Source organism: Rhinichthys klamathensis, unplaced genomic scaffold, assembly GCF_029890125.1.
Source record: "Rhinichthys klamathensis goyatoka isolate OS25496 unplaced genomic scaffold, OSU_Roscu_1.1 h1tg000228l_1, whole genome shotgun sequence".
Taxonomy (NCBI): Eukaryota; Metazoa; Chordata; class Actinopteri; order Cypriniformes; family Leuciscidae; genus Rhinichthys; species Rhinichthys klamathensis.
Window position 1 is genome coordinate 2842374 of NW_026606752.1, and position 23458 is coordinate 2865831.

Below are 23458 nucleotides of genomic sequence, written 5' to 3' on the forward strand. Positions count from 1 at the left end.
GTGAATGATTTTTACAATGATTTGTGGTAGATATCCTGAATTATTAATCAAGTTCCCACTAGCCTGCATCATTCAGTATAATAAATTCCCAAACATTCGTTGCATTCTTTCTTCCGAAGGAAATGCATTGTTAGTAGACACACCTTCTAAAGCAGTAGTAAAGCATTTAATCTAAGCAAGTAAACTCATGTTGCTTCAGATTCAGCTTCTTGTCAAACACATTTCTACACTCTGATGTGAAGAGAGTGTGTCCTGCAATGAATCTACCCATTATTCCATCGCATACAGAATGCAGTATTCTGTACATGACAAGCATAAATCAGCTTTCAATGCAACATAATCCCTTTTTTCTCACACAGCCTTGGGGCTTTTCTTCCTTCTCTCTCACACACACACACACACACACACACACACACACACACACACACACACACACACACACACACACACACACACACACACACACACACACACACACACACACACACACACACACACACACACACACACACACACACACACACACACACACACACACACACACACACACACACACACACACACACGGGAGCTCAGGTGTGTCTTTACAAGCTTCAACTTTCAGAGTTATTACTGGCTGGCAGCTACAGGAACGCACACACAAGCCCGAGACCACAACACACTGAGATTATCAGCAGAAGACCCCGTCGAATCAAACTATCCGTCCTGGTCAGTGTAAGTGAGATCGTGGAATCGTTGAGTCATTTTTTCGTGTAACCAGCTGTATTAAGAATAATACAATGAGGTGTAAAGTTAAAGTCAGCGCTTTGAATCGTTCTCTATAGAATATTGGACTATGATGGATCTTTGGTAGAAGTTCAGTCAAGTCTTCAAACTCGTGCTATTTGTCTTCATATCTGCTAAGGTATGTGCAAATATTCTGTTATAGTAATCATATGTAATGATTTCTTTGGTATACTTTATGTAACTGTTGTGGGATGCAGTGTTATTTTAGTATCATTCAAATACTATTATAGATTTTATTCAAATTTTAAATTAGTTTTTATTTTACTTTTTACTTTTTAATTCAAGTTAAAAAATATGTCTATATGGTTTTTATTTATTTTTTAAATATTTTATTTCATTTAACATTTATTTCAGTTAAAGCAAGTTTCAGTTAACTAACCCTGGATGCTCTATACACCAGTATTTTGTTCCATATTAAAAATGTGTTTGAGTATTTTTTTTATTAGTTTGCAATTAAAATAATCCGATAAATTCAGTATATAATTCAGTATATTTTGAGAAGTTAAGAATTATTAACATGCAACCTTTTAGTAACATTTTATTTGTAATTATTAACATTATTATAATTGTTAATGGCCATTTTTTTTATGTTAGCAACTTTTATTTTATAATTAGTTTTATTGCATTTTAAAACAGTAATTTAGTTTTTTTATGTTTAGTAACTTCTATTTTTTTTTTATACATTTAGTTGTTTTCATGTTTTAGTAAATAACATTCATTTTACTTAATATAGTCATTTAGTTTTTACTAAAAAAAAAAAAAAACAGCAAAATGACTAGTGGCCAAAAGTGATGTCCGGCCTAAAAAAAACTGACATCTTCACCCTTAATTCAAATATTATTTAAATAAATATGATTTTATTAAAGCATATTGTAGTTGTGCTTTGAATCAAATGTTTTATTTGTGAGAACGCAGTAAAAAATGCCAGATTGTGTGGACATCATTTTTGGCCAGGCTGTCATACAAAGAAATTATGAACGTGCAAAAACAAGAGAGAACCAACAAAATATTAATAACTGATTATGTTGTAAATGTATGCTTTTTCCTGTGAGCTTGTTGTTGTTGTTTTTTGCATAGTAACATAAAATCTGTATCTGTAGTTTGCCTTTTTTGCCGAATAATTTTGTCAGATTAATACCTTAACCAAGTTGTGTTTTGTTCTTCCATCATATTTAAATTTTTTAAACATTTTCCTCATATTTTGATGGTTTATTTATTTATTTAGTAGGGACATTAAAACAATTAGCCCCCCGGACATCACTTTTGGCCACTACTGTATGTCTGAAAAATAAAAAGGGAAAAAACATGTATTGAAATATATATGAAAAATGAGGGATACGTCCTGTCCAGATAAAATAAGTAATATTATATTCAATTTGAGCACAATTTGATTGACTTTAATGCATCTAGTCTGATGGCAGGACGTAGTTGCATGGCAATTACATAAATGTCCAATTTTTCCTGTAGTTGCAGGATCTTCTGTTGCATTGGCTAAAAGCAAACTAATGCTTGAATGATTTCCATGTTTTAAATTGCTGTTTCGTCACACACAAGACTTGAACAGAAGCCCTGTAAGTTTCAGTCACATAAATACATTGTGTCTTTTCTTGAATGAAGTTTGACTTTGTGGTGAATGATCTGCTCTGTTAAAAAAGACTCTTCTTTGTGTGTCATAGATGTACTGATAAGCTCTACAGAAAAAATATCAAATTACAGGCTCAAGTTTGAGAGCCTGTAAGTCAAAGGTGTCCAGCTGATTGCTTGTACTTGACATGTACTCGTTTTGACACTTTGCTTTAATTAAACCTTGAGTAACACAGTCTCATCCCAAGAAGTCATATAACTGACGTCTTGGGACGTCTTTTGACCATACGTCAATATCCGCCTTTTTAGGGTACCCTTAAACGTCGGTTTATGACGATCCTGGGACGTCATACAACTGATGCTTTACCTTTAACGTCAGTTAGATGACAGGGTAGGTTTAGGGGTAGGTTTAGGTCTGGGGTAGAGTTAGGATCCGATAACGTCATCTAACCGACGTTTAAGGGTACCCTAAAAAGGCGGATATTGACGTATGGTCAAAAGACGTCCCAAGACGTCAGTTATATGACGTCTTGGGATGAGACTGCGCTGCCTTGAGGCAAGGGCTTTGTTTATTGAGACATATTTCTCACATTGATTTTGTATCACATTCCTCCTCCTCCTCCAATCATTCATCCATGTTTTCTCTCCCCTCATGTACCCATCTGTCCTATAGGTCCAGCTATGCAGATCCGATTGGAGACATCGGTGTTCCTGCTTCTCTGTAAGTCGGCTCATGTCTTTGACATTGCTGGAAGCCGACAGTGAAATTACCCTATATGAGGCCAATCATATAGGAAACATGTGATCACTTGCCAACTTTGGATTGAAAAGATACATCATTTCCACAGTGCTCTACTCAATATTAATGTCTTGTTTATTAAATAGTTCACAATAATCTGAATAAGAGCACTCTTTCTCATGTGATATTGCTTAAATATAATCGCTCTCAACTTAAGACGATGGGTGCTTTCTAAACACTGCTTCATGTAGCTTTGAAACCTTTAAGTATCTTTTGTATCAAATCAGTGGTTCGAAGTCACGGGATTTCAGGAAATGAAAACCTCAAAACTCAAAACCTTTCAGAATTCCAATAGTTGTCATCTTTATCGTGTACACTAGCATAAAGAGGTCATTAAAGTGAACATGCATGGACTGTAGGGTTAATTTAATGGGAGGGGCATTCTGATTCTAGACAGCATTTGATTGGACACAATTTTGTAGTACAGGATGAATCATCAATATGCAGCTAACTTTATTACTTGAGGTTTAGTTCATGTGAAACCTGAAATAACTGAGCATTTGTGATTTGCAGTGGTAGCAGCTCCAGTCCGCCTCCAGGACGAATGTGTGGGGAATTCGTGTTATCCTAACCTCGGTGACCTCATGGTGGGCCGTGCCGCCCAACTCACTGCTTCTTCAACCTGTGGCCTCTACAGACCACAAAACTATTGTATCTTGGGATACCTGGAGGTCAGTTGTAAAAAATTGCAACACTTCAAGGGGTCTGAATGTCAATGAGGGGCAAGTGTTTAAAAAAAGGAGTATTAAACCAGAAATGAAAATAGAGTTGCTCCCAGAACATTGCTTGTTGGGTTCGCAGGGAAAGAGTTTCTCTGGGATTTGGTACTACACTTCACGTTTGAAACTTGGAAAAATACTTTTGAAAATTGTCTTTGAAACCTGAAGAAAATACATTTCCCTCAGGAATCTGAGCAGTGAAGCCCCTATTTGCATAACATCTTCCCTATCCAAACTACCCAGAATACAGTTCCATCCCAAAATGGTCCCTTTTCAGCACCCACACTAAGATAAAAGAGACGGCATACTTTTTTACATTTTTTTTTCAGTGTGGATTGACAGCGCTCTGGCCAGGGAAATACATACTACAGACAAGTTCTGATGTGCCTTCCTGAGCTGTCGTATAGGTCATTACCTCTTCTCTGCCACGAGACTAATTTATGCCTGTTTCCATATTCCCCTTTCCTCCCGCCCCATACCTCCAGCCCTGTCTATACAGGTGATAATGCTGGTATGTGGGTGTGTCATTTAGCACTCATTTTGTCTATTTACAGTACTTTTCTTGGACCGAAGAGCCCACCGCAATGGTGCTTCCAATAACAGGCAGTATAAATAAAATGAGCTGCAAAAATACTGAATGCATTTCGGTTGGTTTTTTAGGTGTTAAAATTAGATTATTAATGTGATGGACAGCTCTTGTTCATACATGCCCGCAACTAAGACGTACCCCTTGCATATCCCCCCTCATTGTCCCTACAATATTCTGCCTTACTTCAGAAAACGCTTCTGAATTTTTGCCAGGAGACAGTAATTATATAGAATAATACATTACTGTAGGAGCTTCTGCGACTTACTCCCAGCTGTGTGAAGTTTTTAAAGGAATAGTTCACTTGGAAAATCCTATCTTTATTGGTTCACTTTCTCATGTTGTTCCAAACCCGTAGAAGTTTCTTTCTTCAATGGAACACAAAAGGTGATTTTTTTTCCCCTTTCTTCTGAAGAACATCCTGGTGGGTCTTTCTAATATAATGAAATTGAATAAGGACTGTGTCTGTCAAGCTCCAAAGAAACCCCATAAAAGTAGCCTATAAGACTCTATACACTATTTTACAAAACTTTTTGAAACCTTTCACTGGTTTTGTGTGAAGAATAGTATGAAATGTAAGTCGTTAATCACTGAAAATCTTGCCATCCGCCCTTACTGTCCTTGGCGAGTTCATGAGAAAAATAGTCATGTCCAATCTCAATCAGATCTTTTCAACACATCAGTTGATCCTGTTTATAATCTAGTGTGCCAAATATAGAAGATCTGTCATTGTCATTCATAACATGGTCCAACTTTTTTCAGAAACCATAGTTCCAACAAACATCATCGCAAAGTTGTGTGATTGGACCTACAGCTCTCGACCTGTGGTTAGAAGCAGTTTCTTGTTAGTAAGGCATGTGGACTTTCCCTCAGATCAAGCCTTTGAGCAAAATAACCAAGCTAACATAAAGTACAATTTGTATCTTTTATTCCATACATTTCCATACAATTTTACCATCTGATTGACGTCATTAATGAGTTTTTGAACCAACACATTTTTTTCTGTTGGATGTGCAACAAAAATACTATGGTTTTGGGAAACAGTCGTGGATAGCAACTTAAAGGTCCCCTGACATGGGGTTATTTTATTATTTTATAATGTTTCCTGGGTTGCCCTTATAATGTTAGTATGTTTTTTAGATCAAAAATAGTCATAATTTAGAAATAAAAGGCAATTTTCCTAGCCTGCTTTTAGCCTCTGATTCGAACGCTCTGTTTGAAGGGGCGTGTCTGCTGTGGGATTCAGTGTAACCGGCCACTGCTGTGATTGGCTGACATGCTTGCATATGAAATAGCTATGTATTACATGCAAAACTTTCTCGAATACTTTTACTACAGCTATTATACGTTTTTACTATTACAGCTATCGAGATTAACGAATCGTAAGAAGTTTTTTAAGTATTTAGATCTATTCCCATCACATAAAATGTTGCCGTGATGAGCATCGAAGCAGATGTAACGTGTAACGTGCGTCATTGATTTCATAACGAGTTGTCCAGATAAACTCGCGCTGTGTGGAAAGATTGTTCTTTGATCGCTTTCTGTATAATTTGTTCAGAATTTAAATACGATTATTTTCATCCTACTAAAAGAAACGATGTGAAGTTGATATTTTAGTCACTGGCTTGACTTACCGATGCATAAACAGTATTGAACGATTTTGAGAGAAAGATTAACTGTCTGAACTTGAACAATTAGGCTACACATCAGAAATTGTTGCTTGGTAGCTCGATCGATTTATTTTCAGACGTTCATCGAGGCCAGCTCTGTATTGGCCCAAGTTGAGGAAACAGTCGTCGGTGAAATGTTTGGACCATACAAAACTTTGGGAAGTTGTGTCGGCGCATTTCCAGAGAAAATAAAATGAACCCATTATTTCTTCAGAGGCTCGGATGAAGGAAATAAAAAATACTTTTGTGTTCATTTACATCCGAACACTGATCAACTGCCATGCTTCGCTCGTTTGCAAGCCATGATATCTCTCGAGGAAAAACTCAAATCTCAAAGCTATTTCTCTAGGAAAAACTAAAATCGCGCCGGCGCGTTCGTACTTCCTGTTTCTAGCTCGTTTTCTCATGGGCGAGCCAAATTCTCCGGGCGGTCAAAGCAGAGAAAGGGGAGGTAACCTTTCCTCGTTATGACGTCATAACGAGGAGATTCAAGATCAGCCCGTCTGAGCTGCAGAGAAGAGAAAAATAGCCAAAGCTCGGTTTACACCGATTGAAAATTCTAGACACGAGGGGACCAAATACAGGCTAGGGGAACTAATATTAAAGTTAAAAAACCTCAGAAAGTGAAAATTTCATGTCGGGGGACCTTTAATTTCTCTAACAATGCATCGTTTTATGGTAGTTGAACAGCGAGTTACATTGTTGTACGAGGAACCCTGAATTATTTATTTATGAATCGGATTCAGTTCTCGAGTTCAGCTTATTGACCGGCCATAAAAGCCCAATGGAAAACTGCTGAACAACCATTTAAATTTCGTTGTTCATCACACTAAAATTGTTACATATTGCCATTTAATCTTTACTATCGCCTTTGATCTCAAAAATTTAGAATGAGCGCAAGTGCTTCACCTGTGACTCCAGGAGCCCCTACAATCTCCCCCGCAATCCCAACAGCCACCACATAGAGAACATCATCACCACCTTCCAGCCCGAACGCAAGATGAGGTGGTGGCAGTCTGAGAATGGTGCGTAACTTCTCTGCATGAACTTAATGGACTCTTTGTCATTCAATTCTGCTGGTATCCTGAATTTAGACTTAATTTTAAAATCCTAGGTGTGCATGAAGTCAGCATTCAGTTGGATCTGGAATCAATGTTTCAGTTTAGTCATTTGATATTGACATTCAAGGTACATTCAACACTTCCCATATGACAGATCTTATTGAAATAATTTAATTCATTTATATTTCGCATGTGATTGAGCAAACTATTTGATAACACGCTCTCAAACAGAGTTTCCGACCTGCTGCCATGTTGGTCGAGAGGTCAAAAGACTTCGGGAGAACCTGGAAGGTTTTCCGTTACTTTGCGGAGGACTGTGCCAACTCATTCCCCGGCGTCTCTGAGGAGCCAGCAGACAGTATTGATGACCTCATCTGTGACAGTCGCTACTCTGGGGCAGAGCCATCCACCGATGGAGAGGTATAGTCTCAGAGCAATCCAGAAATGATCCAACCTCTTCAATGACTTACATTTAACACATACATTTCAGGTTAATTCTTACTGTGATTTTCATCCAGGTGGTGTTAAAAGCTTTGGATCCAAGTTTTGACATCCATGACCCATACGACTCTACTATACAAGGTTCATGTCTCATTGAATGTGATGTTTGTTTTAGAAATAACACAGTAATTTAGATGTCAAGCCGGGATGATGCCTAAAGGCATGTCCAACAAGTGAAAGGCCTTGATATCTAGATGATGAGCGCATAGTGTGCTTGACACATTTAAAAAAAATCACTGTAAAGAAAATTTACGCTGTTCAAACATGTCATATCATAGTCTGTTTCATCGGTTCTCACCTGGGCTTTTTTTCAGGACCCAGATTAATTAGAGATTTAAGTATATTAGAATAGTATCAATAAGCCGATGATTATTCATGTTATGGCCGATAATCCATAAATGGCAGATATTAAAATTCCATATTATTTTATCTAAACTAAAAATAACACACTAAAAACTAAAATGAAATGCTACAAATTAATTTAGAAGTCAAAACTTTGTAATGTACAGTAAAAAAAAAAGTATATTCATTTTGAGATTTGTAAAAAAATAAATAATATCGGCCAATAACAGATATGATGCTGTTATATCATGAAACACAAGCAATATCAGTTACTTCTTATGGTCCTCAGAACTGATCACCCTGACTAACCTGCGAGTAAACTTTACCCGTTTGATCACCCTGGGCGACACGTTGCTCACGCGACGGAGGAGGAACCCACAGGAGAAGTATTATTATGCCCTCTATGAGATGGTCGTTCGGGGGAGCTGCTTCTGCAATGGCCACGCCAGTCAGTGCATTCCCGTGGACGGCACACGTGGAGACACCTTCAGTGAGCCTGGCATGGTGAGCGTACTCCTGCAAGAAAGAAAAATCACATGAGATCTCCTTAATATCTGAACTGTTTCTCCTAGACAGCAGTGGAATTAAATGGAGATTAATGGAGGCATTACTTTTCTCTAGACCCCTACTCTCTCATGTATCTTCTTTACACTTTCAGAAGATATCTTAATGTCTCATACTGTGCTCAGATTGCACAGTCATGAAAAGTATATTTGAACTCAAACATTTCTCATCCAAATTCTTTCAAATTTTGTCGACCATGGACATAAATTTGATGTGCTCTTACGGTCAACAATTTGTCTCATTTATATATATATATATATATATATATATATGTAATAACACATTGGTGGTGTTTGAGGAGATTCAGAGAAAAGTGCTATATAAATGTAATGAATTATTATTATTATTCTGTTATTTCTATAATTGTGGAATGTTTTTAAGTATACTCACATTTTTTTACTCTTTAGACTGTTTCTGAACAAATATGTATATACAATTTTCTTTTTATGGCAGATAACAATAATTACTACCTGTCATGCTTCAGTGTAGGTTTGCTCTACTTTTATACGAGCCGTTTTTTTATTATTATCCTAAATTAGTAGCTTAGGTTAAAGAAATTATCCATGCTTTATAATAATTGTGTCTGTTTTTTACGATCCTTTGATATTTACCTCTTTTTGCTCAAGGTGCACGGTAGATGTGTTTGCCAACACAACACCGTAGGGTACAACTGTGAGCTCTGTCAAGACTTCTACCATGACGCCCCCTGGAGGCCAGGGGGAAAAACAGACTCAGATGTTTGCAGAAGTAAGCATTCTCAGCCAGACTATTGATAGATTAAAGATGTGATAATAATACATAAAATATAGGCACACACATTAAAACACACTGGGAGTAACAATAAAAAGCCATATGTAACTCCTCTTTTAATGTTTCAGGATGTAACTGTCATGGCCATTCAGAGAAGTGTCACTTTGACCTAGCACGCTTTCTGGCCACTGGCGGGGTCAGTGGTGGTGTGTGTGATGACTGCAGAAATAACCGTGTAGGATCTCAGTGTGAGCTGTGTGGGCCGTATTACTACCAGGACCCTCAACGCTCTGTGGACGACCCCAACGCCTGTATACGTGAGTGAAAAAATCCTCTAGACTTACAAATAATTTATTCCACTGTATGTTTTACACTGTTGGCCTCTAAAATAATACTACTTGGAGGTAAAGAAAGGCTACTTAGAGGTTTCCAAAATGGCTTTATTTTGTTCTATTCTATGTCCTCCAGCTTGTGAATGTGATCCTGATGGCTCAGTGGACCGTGGTGTGTGTGATCCAGTGACTGGCCAGTGTGTGTGTAAACAGAACGTTGAAGGAGAGCGCTGTGACCGCTGCAAGTTTGGGTTCTACGGGTTCAACCGGGACGACCCTAGCGGCTGTCAGTGTAAGTGTTCATTCAACCACAAAATGGGAGTTTACAGAGTTATTTCATACTCAATAACGTGTAAAACTGAGTTTGAATAGTTAAAAGTCGGACTTACGGTTAAGCGGGACAATGAACGAACATGGTGTGTTTCGGGATAGCATCATGCTGTTCTCAAGCAAAACTGATCTGGGGTAGCCAGTAACCAGAATCCAATACTGGTCCCAGCATGCAAAACTTACCTTATACTGGTGATCAGCCATGCTGGATTTTTCAGCAGCTGCAGGGATGCGAGGTCGCAAGGTCGGGAGTTTTGAATATCTAAAAGTCTTTGTGTTCACCTACTTGCAAAATGTATGCATTCGCCTAAACTTTTATAATGTCTTTCTTCATTCATGTATACATATCCAGTGTGCAGGTGTAATTTCATGGGAACGATACGCACGGACAACCCTTGTGATCAGACCACAGGAAGGTGTATTTGTGAGCACTTTGCTTACGGCCCACAGTGTGACCAGTGTCTGGTGAGCTGAACATCTCCATCAGACCACAGCATCTAAACTTAACCATTTACGCTTGAAAATGTTTATGTTCTACTATGATTTCCAATTTCCTAGCCAGGTTACTGGGGCCTAGGAAACACAGTCTATGGCTGCTTACCCTGCGACTGTGACGTTGGAGGGGCCCTGAGAACCGAGTAAGATTCTCAGCAAACCACTTACCTCTGCAGCAAACCACGTACCTCTGATTAATTGTTTACAAGACAGTATGTGCATACTGTTTACACAGATGTTCCTCTGTGGATGGCCAGTGTGAATGCAGGCCTAACATGGTGGGCCACAAATGTAGTGATCCAGCCCCTGGATATTCCCTGGCTCCTCTTGATTTCTATATCTATGAGGCTGAGAACGCAGTGCCTCTGGTGAGAGATTGTGATTGGCTGGATGTGATTTCTGTACTAATTTAAATTCTGTTTGCAGTCACACTAGACTTTGAACATGCAAAATTTCTATGGACACTGCAATGGTCACAATATGACATTTTTAAACAACATATACTACATCTAAAGTATAAAAATATGCAATCTACTCTTTATTGCAACGCCGCAATCCTACAAATTTAAAGTTTGCATTCTTTTAATTCAGCTAATAGGTCATGCCATGTCTTTTGGTCACACGTCTTCATATGATATGAATTCGCAGGAAAGAGTTCACCACACTTGGAATTTGAAACAACCAAATTCGCATGAGCTTACATTTCCTGTCTACCGCATTTGGATACATATGAATGGAAGTCAATGGATCTAAATTTATCTAAATAAAGATAATTTTACCTTTGTATGACAAGGCAAGTTTAGTTAAGACCAAAACATAAATGTATTTAGGAATTTATAATTCATGTTATTTCTATAAACATTTTTACCTTGAAAAAAATATTTAAAAACTTTTTTTGAAAATAGGTGTGCACTTGTATATGGTATAAGGCAATGTTATTACTTTTTACTTAATTGTTACACCACATAATTTTAGTCATTAAATCATCGGTAATGCTTCATTTTAAAGTACAGTACTTACGTGTACTTACCTAGAAAGTACTGGCTAATATAAGGTAAGTACATGGGTTAGGGGTAGGTTTAGGTTCAGGGTTAGTACCTAGTTATTACCCAGTAATTATAATTACTATAATAAGTACATAGTAAGTACATGGGTAACAGGACTGTAAAAGGAAGCGTTACCAAATCATCTTTAAATTTTAAAGTTTATATTTGATTTAACAGAAAAGATTTCCATACTTCAGCTTCCATTTTCTGCTTCCACAGGTGGCAAATTCTCCATTTATTCAGGCCCCAACAGAACAGATACCTGAACGACCAGCCAAACTCCCTCTATGTCCCCTTGCTCCAAAACCCTCCCCAATACCTAATAAAGAACCTGAAACCCAAACGGTGAAGCCATCTTCGACCCCATACAACCCCCATGTCACCCTGCCCATCTGTGAGCACTACTTCAGAGAGAGGGGTTATGACTTCAAGATCAGTAATGGAAGGGTTGTGGTGTACAAACCTGAGATACGGAAAAGACGAAGACGAAGACAAGGCCAGGTGAAGCTTGAAATGACAGATAAACAAACTGTCCAAGTTATAATGCTACAGAATTGAATCTGATTGTCTTAGTTGGTTGTTCCCATGCAGAGGACAATCCCCTTTGAACCAGGCTCACCTCTACAGATCATCCTGCGAGAACGTGTCTCAGATCGGTCTGTCACTTGGACTGGACCAGGTTTTGTGCGAGTTCAGGATGGGACAGGACTCAGATTTACTGTCAGCAATATACCAGCAACTCTTGATTACTATGTAGTTGTCCGCTATGAACCAGAGGTCAGCCAGTCCTTTCAATCAATATTTGAATATCAACGTTTGTTTGAAATGTTTTGGTCCATTTCACATTTATGTTTTCTAAACTTTATCTTTGCAGTTCACCGATGATTGGACAGCTATTGTGAATGTTGTCCCACTTGGATCAGGGGATGGACGTTGTCAGTATGACCCATCCGACAAAGTGTTTACTCTTTCAGGCTCTGGAAGGTGAGAAGATTTTTGTTGGGTTTATTTTTGCATGTATTTAACAGATATATTATTAGGTTTCTGTCGAGTGATAGTTTACTAAGGGTATAGTTCAACCAAAAATTTGTTTACTTACACATTGTTTACTTACCCTCACATCGTCCCAAACATATGAAATTCTTTCTTCTGCAGAATGGAAAAGAAGACATTTTGTTAGTCAGTGGTGTCGAATATTGTTTTGGAATCAATTAACTTTTTGTTTGTACTATCCTTTAAGAGCTCAGTTTCTGCAAACCATATATATCAAATAACATTTTTCATATATCCAGGACAGCCAGTCTGGATCTTCCAGTGTGCCTCAGTGATGGTAATAAACACCATTTGGACGTCACTTTTAGAAACCAGCACATAGCAGGCCCTCAGACCAGCTCATACATCCTGATTGACTCTGTAAGATTTCAACCAATCCAAATCATTAAAAATTATGAAATAGAAAACTACTAAACAAATTGCTTTTTGTTTCATATATTTACCATATGTATTTACCCCAATTCACTTTCACCCTAGCTGGGCCTCATTCCCAAAGTGGACTCCCCCCCAAACTTCTGTTCGCAGTCATATTTATCTCAGTTTCAGCAATACCGCTGTATTGAGTTGGGAGCACAGGCAGGAGAGCAAACCCTCTCTGAAGTATGTGAGAAGCATATTGGAAGCATGTCTGCCTTTATTCACAATGGTGCAGTGGGTGAGGATCATCTAAAAGTACACCACTGATATACACAAAATTTTATTCCATGTTACTATATGTATACTATGTGCATCTGTATAAATCAACAGCTTGCAACTGTCATCAAGTTGGAGCGTTTAGCTCATCATGCAGTAAATTCGGTGGACAGTGTCAATGCAAACCTAATGTTATTGGCCGTTGCTGCGATTCCTGTGCTCCTGTGACGTACGGGCTTGGACCCAATGGCTGCTCATGTAAGCCATATTCTCTCATGTTGTGACAATCTATATTTCAAAGTTGACATGAATTAATCTGACTTATTTTTAAGGAACATAAAATAAAAAAATATCCAGGTGGTTCTACTGTCCTGATATCATAAGGTCAACAAGTCTCTTACAATATCAGATATTGTGATCTTTTATGACATGGTATAATTCAGATTTAGTTTTATATAATTTAAATTTTAACATGTTGAAAATAAACATTTCAAACCCATATGAAATGTGAATACAAACAAAACATTTCTAAGAACATGGCACATGTGCTACATTTTTTATCTTGGACATTCTTATTTTTCATTGCCCTTTCTAGCATGTGACTGTGATCCATCTGGCTCTACCGCTGAACTGTGTGACCAGACAACTGGCCAGTGCCCGTGTCGAGATGGAGTAACTGGCCGTCGATGTGGTAAATGTTACCCTGGTTACTATGGGTTTCCCCTGTGCAGACGATGCAAATGCAACGGGTTGGCTGACATATGTGACCCCATCACTGGAGACTGTTTGGACTGCAGGGAACACTCCACGGGACAAAACTGTGAAAGGCAAGAGAGGATGTTGAGATCAAATTGTTTCAATTAAAATAAATAATATTCACTGGAATTTAGATGCTAATGGTCTTTTTCTGTTCCAGGTGTAAAGATGGTTATGTTGGTGACCCCATCTCTGGGGAGCCATGTGAGCCATGCTTATGTCCAGATGTAGATGGAAGTGGACGTTTCTTTGCCATTTCCTGCAACAAGGATCCATACTCTGGAGCTCCAAACTGTGAATGTCTGCCTGGATATACAGGTCATTGTACACGTTTTCATTCATAGCATTTCCGAGACCATCAAAGAGTCTTCCAGTAACCTGTTTGATGTAACGCACAATGAGGGAACTAAAGATACAACACTGTTTAAAAAAAAAAATCACTGATTTTATAAATCTTACCCTTTCTCTTGCAGGCCTACGCTGTGACTCCTGCGCTCCTGGTTATTACGGTGACCTGAGGTTGCCAGGTGGCCGATGCGATGAGTGCTGTTGCAACAATAACATTGATCCCCGAGATGGGGAATCATGTGATGCTGTGACTGGCGAGTGTTTGCGCTGCTTACACAACACAGAAGGGCCGCAATGTCAGAGCTGCAAAATTGGATACTATGGCAATGCATTCGCTCAAGACTGCAAAGGTACAGGTTTTAAAATGTTTCGAACTCAAATGAAAGTCATCAATTTCTCATGGTTCCCTTTTGTAACGGCAAACAAAGACACTGCAAAAGGGAAGGACAATGCGATAAAACTTTTTGTCCCATACATAACTGATAAAGAGAAAACTGTTAATGTGGCCCAGAATGTAAACATATACATTTTAATGTTATAGGGATAGTTCACCCAAAAATTTAAATTAGCCCATGATTTACTCACCCTCAAGTCATCCTAGGTGTATATGACATTCTTCTTTCAGACGAATATAATCGGAGTTATATAAAAAAATGTCCTGGCTTTTCCAAGCTTAATAATGGCAGTGAATGGCTGTTTCATGTTTTATAGTCTATAAAAGTGGATCTATCCATCATAAAAGAAAAAGAAAACATGTAAGAAAAATATCCATATTTAAAACTTTATAAAGTAAAATAACTAGCTTCCGGCCAAACGAACATACGGATTCCACTTAAGTCTAAAGCGCAACTTATGAAAGTAATGCGACGCACTGCTGATATTTACGCTAAGCCATGACGCAGTACGCTACTTCCGACGTCAAGTTGCGCTTTAGGCGTAAGTAGACTGCGTATGGCCGTAAGCTATAATTTTACTTTGTAACGTGTAAATATAAATATTTTTCTTACACAAATTCATTGCTTCGCGTCAGAAGGCCTTTATTAAACCCTCGGAGCCGTGTGGAGCACTTTTATGATGGATATATGCACTTTTATGGGCTTCAAAACAGAAACAGCAATTCACTGCCATTAATAAAGATTGGAAGAGCCAGGAAGAATGTCATATACACCTAGGATGACTTTAGGGTGAGTAAATCATGGGCTAATTTTCATTTTTACAACTATCCCTTTAATGTCTTGATGAAATTAAAGTAGCAAAAGATATTTTCTTCCGTATTGTGACGGATCCATCCGTTTTCATCCACATGTAAGGGACAATTAAAATTAAAAAGTAAGACAGGACTTAGTAGGCAATTAATCGGTTGTTGATTGGATTTTGAATTGTGGACACTGCATCTAAAAATGAATGCGAGCTTGCATTTGATAGAGGTGTGAGTTTTAAGTGGACTAAATGATCGGGATACGTCAGAGAAATCTGTTGTTTTCACCATAAGATCAAGTTAATGTAATTAAGCATTACAAGGTCAAAAAATAATGGATGGATCGTTCACATTAAGATTTATAAAACATGCATTTACAAAATAGTTAGGCTGAAAATGTGTTTCTATGGGGGACAAAATGCTTAAAGTCCCCCAGTAGTCAATAACTGTATCCCTTTGAACTCATCTTTGATCACAAAATGTACGCATTTAAAAATAATTTCCTGTGAAAAAAAAAACTTCCATGTCAGTGTTTCCGCTACATTCATTCTGCCGTGGCGGGCCGCCACACCTAAAATCATCCCGCCACGGCTGCAGCTTCTCGGTCCGATATTGTTTGTGTTATTGTTAAGCCCCACTAAAGGCATACAAAACATTGTAAAGCACCATAAAGTTTTCACACTATATTCCAAGACTTCTAAAGTCATTCAATAGCATAATGTGAGGTAAAAATGTATATTTAAGTCGTTAAGTTAAAGTTAATGGAAACTCATCTCTCCTCAGTCATTCTCCATTCAGCATTCAAACAGCACGTCGCGTTCGGTTACGACAGTAACACATAGTAACACGACGACACTCTCTTCAAGATCAATGTTCCCTTTATACTATATTTGTAGATAAAGGTCTATAGTTTGCATAAAATTACTTTATCTTGCTGGAGTTTATAGCGCTTTCTAAATAACATTCCTTTCTCCCGGGTGTCTGTTACAGCACTAGAGTAGAGAGCACTATGAATTGTTCTTAATGCGCACTGTAAGTTAACTGAAATTTAAAACTGTTAAAAGAAAAGGCTTAATAAACTGTTGCATAGATGTAATACATTAAGCAGATATAATCTCTTCGTTTTGTGCTTTGAACCTTTCAATGCGAAGCGCTGCACGCTGTGACTTCGCGTTGCTTCAAGTGCATCACTCTGCGCACGCGATGCGCATAATCGCTTTGCCGCTCTTATTGGCGCCTTTCATGTTATAATACTTAGGGGAGGTTTAAACACCAGGGATAAGGGGGCGTGGCCAATGGGAATATCACTCATGGGCCACGCCCCCTCCCCCTGGCGAAATGGGCCTGCCACAACAGCTGGAAAAAATCCTAGAGGAAACACTGCATGTCTTAAAATATATAGCTTGAATGCAACTATACACCCTTGCTTCTTTTAGTATTCGCGGATCTATAAATATGCTAATTAGCCCCGCTTTTACTGTCTCACACCAGCTCACAGATTCACTCGGCCAACTTACCGAGGTAAACGTTGCACAGTGGTATCGCTCTTTACAACTCGGACACATAACAGTAATTGACGTGATTGGTTACAAGGTAGTTTGTGATGTCAGAAACACCAGCAATTTCAAACCGCGTTTTTGAGACTGTCTTTTTTCCCCCCAATGCAGTTTAATGAGAAAATACTCAGCAATTGTGTTGAAATGAATTTGCACATGGTTTGTCTTAAAGCACTGTAAAAACACCACATAGACATATAAACGACATTTAAAACTTAATTTTCACCACAAGGGGATAATTTTGGCAACAGATATTTATTCCTTTTTATTTTAACATGGCACTAAAACACCTTCATAAACAACAATTGTCTTGTTTTTATCGTATACTTAAGAGTGTTCTTGTGACCGGAGAGGCACAGATGACACAAAGTGTCCAGCTGGAAGCCCCTGTTTCTGTGACCAGGAAACCGGCGAGTGCCCATGTCGAACAGGTGTGAAAGGAGCCCTTTGTAATGAGTGTGCGGATGGATACTGGAACCTGGATGGGGAGTCTGGGTGCGAGCCCTGCAACTGTGACCCAGAACATGCTCTCAACTATGTCTGTGACAAGGTCAATATTGCATCTTGTGTTAATATTATAATTCATACAATAAATTCACTTTTCACAAAAAGTATCTTATCACAAGGCCTTCAACATATTCACTTTATGTCCTCCCAGATCACAGGCCAGTGTTTCTGCCAGCCAGAGTATGGAGGCAGAAAATGTGATGAGTGTGGGCCGAATCACTTTGGAAACCCAGATATACAGTGCATATGTAAGCTATTATATGCAGAGTTTTGTTCTCTTCCAAGTTACTGTATGCTGACTTAAACAAAATGATCTCATCCTTCCTTCAGCTTGTGACTGTAACATGGAGGGCACCATTTTTCCAGCTTGTGACACTTACACGGGTGAGTGTTTGTGTAAGCCAGGGGTGACGGGCCTTTTCTGTGATGACTGTGCCCCGGGTCACGACACCAACTTCCCTGCCTGTGAACCCTGCCATGCCTGCTACCACCTCTGGGAGAAAATCGTCTCAGACGTTAGACTAGATGTTGAGAGGATAGAAACTATGATGCCTTGCCCTGAAGACTACCGGCCTCCATCTGATCTACAACACTTACAGAATTTGTTGGAGAAGTTGCAGAGCCTCCTTAACATGACCGCTCAGGATGAGCTAAAAAAACTAGAAGAGCTCTTCGCACGCATTAGGTATTACAATATTCTTGGGGGACATTAAGTCAAAATGATACAGCTGTCCTGATATCTAATGAAGAAAAATGACATACACAAGTTTTGAAAAGAAAACCTTATGTAGTTAGTTGTTTTTTCAGAAACAAACTAGGCAAAATAGTGCACTAATTTTGTTAAAATATTACAGATTAGTGAAAAACCCTTGCCGCCAAATCAAAGTCAAAGGAATCAAAGGAAATTGTTATAATGCGCACTTTTTTAGGACATGGCAACCCCCAAAAAACATTTATAGATGAATAATCCAGACTTGTCTGGTTATGTCTAGTACAACTGGAGGGAATGTATACAGTAGTCTTTGTACAATGAAAACCCATATCTTGCATGGTATTCTACTTACTCCTCAGGAATGAAACGGAGACCATTGACCCAAACATAATCGTTATTGATCCAACCATACTTCTCAACACTGACATCGACAACATCCGCCTTGAGTTCAATAGGCTGTTGAAGAATCTCGGAGAGAAGGCAAAAGAGGTTCCAGTGACAGATGTAAAAGCTAATGGTTTGTGTGTGAAAAGTGTTAAATCTCAATGAATACCAACATGACAAGTTGTTATGGCTGAATCATATCATTCATCAGTCATTTGTGAACAATATCAATATAACACTTCAGTTTGGCTCTTAAAGGTCACTACTATGCAACTATCGTGTGTAATTTCTTCAGATATTTTGAATAAGATCAAAAAGCTCTACGACGAATTCACTGACAGCGTGAAGAAAGTGGAAGCGGCTAAAAAGATCCAAGAAGCCTCCAGGAAGACAAGAGAGAATGCCACATTGGAACTTGCTAAGTGTCGCATAGGAGAAATGGATAAGCTGGAAAGGAAAGTGAAAGCTCTGAGCGTTGCCAACCTCAACGAGGAGGTGAATGAAGAGTAAAACTGGGGTTTTGCAAATTAAGAAAAATAAATAAATCACAGTGACACATCTTTCTGCCGTAGGTCTGTGGCGCTCCAGGTGATGTAGAATGTGAGAAAGCAAAATGTGGTGGAGCTTTGTGCGGGACGTGCGGGGGGCCGGCATGTACAGGGAGTTTACCCATCAGCCTCAATGCCTCCAAACTGGCAGATGTGACCGAGAAGAACATCACTGCTCTGCGCAGTAAACTCAAAGAAGATGATGCTAAGGCATGTCAAAAACTTACCAGGACATTCCTACTCTTGCGTACTCATATTTATATTTTTTGAATAGTTTTGTAGTTCAAAGTGTCTATATTAGGGTATCTAGAGGAACTTCAGTTGTTTTTCAGAAGCCACAATTTCTTTCTTATCATTTTATCTCTTAACATGTAGGCTCATTCTGTTTTCTTTTCCATTTACAGCTCATGAACACCTCAAAAATGACTAATTACATCAAAGATCAAGCAGAGGAGCTGATGAATAAAATGAATCAGACTAAGAACAAATATGAGAAGGAAAAGATTGACACCAAGAACCTCATAGAGAAGCTCAAGAACTACCTAAGAGGTACTGCATCTAACAAATCAGTTACTTGTTTCTGGTAAAAGCTAGCCTGGTCTTTGATCATATCCAGTCAGGAAAAGTAATTGGGTAGTTATTTTATCATCTAATCAGGTCACTCTCAGACAAATCAGTAGTAGTATCTTAATTTTGTGGAGCACAAAAACAGAGCTCCAAGCTTCTCTTTTTCATTCAAAAGTAGACAGTGACTAGTGTCAATGACAAAAGTACCATTGATATTCCTCGATCATGTGAATTGAGGAAGTTAATTGCTGAAATCTTGCACTCAGCTATAGCACTTGTGACAAAAACATTTGCATGAAATGTTTTTTTAACAGTGGTGTTCTAATCTTTTTTCCATCACACTGAAAAAAAGATTTGCGGTTTTGGTCACATGCTGTTGCATAAAACTATGACTTGGTGACGCTCACGAACACACTATTTTGCTAAGCAACAATGAGGAGGAAGAATCCGGCTCTTTTGTCTCTGTACTCTAGTATTCGGTATCACAGTAGTGAATACAAATATCAGAATGACTGTTTGAAAACATGTAAATACTGTTCGGCTTTCTTTCTTCACCATGAGAGAGGTTATCAGATACAGAAAGTTGAGCACTGCTGCCTTTGTGTACCGCTGTATTTCTGCGTTTCCATTAGAGCCACCTACTGTTATCGAGTACATTTGCATTCTTATTTAGCCCACCAGCTATTTTTTTTTCACATTAATCTGAACAGACAAAACACATGTGAAAATCGGACCAAATTTCCATGCTAAACATTTGTGTTCGTGTGAACAGGCCTTCAATTGAGCCCGACAGCTGACCATAAAACGTAAACAGCTTCATTCTGTCAAATGCCTCCAAATCCTATAGATTTGGTGTGACATGAGGAATATTAAGATTAAACGACTACCTAAGTTTACATTTACAGTAAAGTAAAATGTAACTTGTAAAATGTCAATTTAGTTGAGTGTTTTACCTTAACAGATGAGATGGTGAGGCCAGAAGACATTGAGAAACTGGCCAATGCTGTGTTGTCCATTCAGCTGCCCAAGTCCCCTAATGAGATCAAGGACATGATTGAGAACATCAAGAAGATTCTGGCAAACATCACAGACTTCAACGATGATCTAGAGCACTTAGAAAAACAAGCCAAAATTGCAGAAAACCTGAAGGAGCGGGCCAAAGAAATCTTGTGAGGCTGTAGTAATGAAGTCTGTCTCACAGCTGTAGTTTTTACTATTTCAGTGTGCTTTATAAAGGTAAACATGTGGTCACCAGCATCACTAATCCTGTTTGGTTGTTGTATAACCAGGAACAGAACCGAGGCAATTGATGTGAGGGAGATAGAGGAAGCACTGAATGATACAGAAGAGCTCAATGACAAGATAGTCAATGATCTGGACGAGGCTGAAGAAAACAATGTTGTTATCAGTGGCAAAGTTAAAGAGGTAATGGTTTATTTTGCTCAATGAGTAATTCTGTCATTCACTCACCTTCATGTCATTCTAGAATCTAGATGTTGTAATTTCTCCAAACATCATGACGTCAGACCATGTGGTCCACACCATTTTATTTTGCGTGATCTATCCCTTTAAAATGAATACGAATTCAGTTTCTTTTATTTTGCTTTCAGTGTTATCACCTATTTTATCACCAATATACTGCTTAATAAAAAAAATGTTCTCATCAATGATAACTAGACTGAACCTAAACTGAAAAACATTGAGGATAATTTGGATTCGACTCAAGCCAAAAAGTTACTGGATGAAATCCAGGCCTTGAAGAATAAGACAGAGATGAACAGAGCTCAGGGGAAGGAGGCCAAAGATGCTGCCAATGCAGCTCTCGCCAGTGCCAACGATGTCAACAAAGTAAGTCTTACAACCCTAAGTACATATATTTGATGTAAATATGCAGTATGTTGGATATACAAACAGTTACTGTTTAAAAGTATAATCATAGTAACTGGAAAGATGCTGCAGCTGCCTTATTTATAGCTAACCTTAACTTGTTCTGTGTAGAGTTGATTGCTTTTCTACATTTACAGGATCTTGAGGAACTGAAAGAGCAGTTTGAAAAATTAAAACTGAATAGCACAAACCAGAATGTTAATGAAGAGGCTAATGAACGTCTAAAGAACATCACAATGGAGGCAGAAACGCTGGCTAAATATGTGGAAGATAAAATGAAGAAAATTGAAGGTACAATATCATCAAAACAGAGCAGTACGCACCTGGATTTAATGGTATGACGGATTTCGATATGTGAAATGTTTCTTTATCCTTGGTGTTTCAGACTTGGAGAAAAGGATTCTGGTTGCAACTGCAAAAAAAGAGGAAAGGATGAAAGATTTGGAGGCACTCCAGAACGAGGCAGATAATTTGAAGAACTTTATTGTTGACAAAGTGGAAAAATATGGTCTGTGCTCCACTTAAGCCTACAAGGGTTTCCCGTCCTCAACATTAGGAAGCATTTTTAGTGTTTGCCATGGGAGAATGCTGAAGGCAACGCAGGACAAAACTGCCTAGGACTACGATTATGGGATGAATGCAGTTCTTTTATCTTGATCATTTAAGGCAGGGTTCCTCAAATCCAGTCCTGGAGGGCCACTGTCATGCAGAGTTTAGCTCAAACACGCATACCTGCAACTTTCTTGTAACTCTGAAGAGCTTGACTAGCTAGTTCAGGTGTGTTTGATCAGGGTTGGAACTAAACTCTGCAGGACAGTGGCCCTCCAGGACCGGATTTGGGGAACCCTGATTTAAGGGTTTGCTAAATCTAGTGCTACAAACTGGATATCATCATCCACCAGGAATGCTTTCTGGTTCTGATATTTTTCTTTAAGTATTTTCTTTAAAGTATTTTTTTTTTTTTTGCCAATGTCATGTGGGGAATGTACAACCCTGACTGTCCACTAGAGGACGCAAGAGTAAAATTAAAAATGCCACCTACATTACACAAACCATGCAGCATTGTTTCCTGCACTGCTTGAATCTACAGTGCCACAGCAAAACAAATCATATTTTACTCAAGTTATGAGTTTGTTGAATTGAATAAGATAAACAATGACAAAAATAATGACAACAAAAGCTCTTTTTTTCAATTGAGTTGTACTCAACTCAGCCACAATGATTTTTGTGAGCCAGGTTTTGAAATGAATCATTCAAAAAGACAAAAATGAATTTAATGTTTGAATTAGACTGACGAATCAGATGCAAATTCAATTACTGATCAATTCAAATGAGCTTAGTCTGAGCTTTTTAAGCATATCCCTAAAAGTTTCCTCCAACAGTAAGGAGTTCAAATGCTTTGAAGTATTTTAATTGTTTTTGGTTCATGGTTAAGTAATTAAAACCTCTATAGATTAAAAATCTACTTCATCATTACTTCCAGAGTTCAGCTCTACAGCTGCCCCATGTGCAATAAGATAAGACAGTCAAGTTTAGACGCCTGCTGCTTGTGGAATGTGTTCGTTTGTCTCTTGCAGGAGGTGGAGGGTCTGTGCTTTTGTCCTGTGGTGTTAATAGCCTCTCCGTTTACTATTGAATTGCAAAACCAAAGGTAAAGCCCCACTGATGTTATTTCATTGATCTGTCTGAGTGAATCTTCCCACCTTTTTAGCTACTTAAGTGTTGTTGAGACATTTTATCTGAG

At 38.4% G+C, this 23458-nt stretch overlaps 1 protein-coding gene across 2 annotated transcripts; it reads left to right on the forward strand.

Annotated features, from left to right (window-relative positions):
* The first annotated feature begins 618 nt into the window (after positions 1-618).
* On the forward strand, positions 619-22367 carry lamb4 (laminin, beta 4). 2 transcript variants are annotated; one of them, XM_056265021.1, is made up of 36 exons: positions 619-714; positions 825-904; positions 3044-3091; positions 3683-3840; positions 7034-7169; positions 7259-7332; positions 7437-7625; positions 7724-7787; positions 8338-8552; positions 9239-9359; positions 9491-9679; positions 9831-9986; positions 10377-10489; positions 10583-10662; positions 10755-10887; positions 11785-12066; positions 12157-12342; positions 12440-12549; positions 12858-12978; positions 13096-13273; positions 13366-13509; positions 13847-14078; positions 14168-14325; positions 14481-14705; positions 17442-17659; positions 17768-17864; positions 17947-18301; positions 18688-18845; positions 19008-19207; positions 19285-19470; positions 19665-19809; positions 20789-20996; positions 21117-21252; positions 21505-21675; positions 21852-22005; positions 22100-22367. In XM_056265021.1, the coding sequence occupies exons 3-36, from the start codon at positions 3052-3054 to the stop codon at positions 22237-22239; spliced, it is 5472 nt and encodes a 1823-aa protein (XP_056120996.1). In that variant the 5' UTR covers positions 619-714; positions 825-904; positions 3044-3051; the 3' UTR covers positions 22240-22367. The 2 variants fall into 2 exon arrangements, with proteins under 2 accessions (XP_056120996.1, XP_056120997.1); XM_056265022.1 differs by lacking the exons at positions 619-714; positions 825-904 and having other exon boundaries at positions 2983-3091.
* The last annotated feature ends 1091 nt before the right edge of the window (positions 22368-23458 follow it).

Excerpts from the sequence above, each read along its gene's own strand:
- lamb4 (XM_056265021.1), top strand. The coding sequence starts at position 3,052 with ATGCAGATCCGATTGGAGACATCGGTGTTCCTGCTTCTCT. Across the intron at positions 10,490-10,582 it reads CACAGTGTGACCAGTGTCTG|CCAGGTTACTGGGGCCTAGG; the intron begins GTGAGCTGAACA and ends CCAATTTCCTAG. Across the intron at positions 14,326-14,480 it reads ATGTCTGCCTGGATATACAG|GCCTACGCTGTGACTCCTGC; the intron begins GTCATTGTACAC and ends TTTCTCTTGCAG.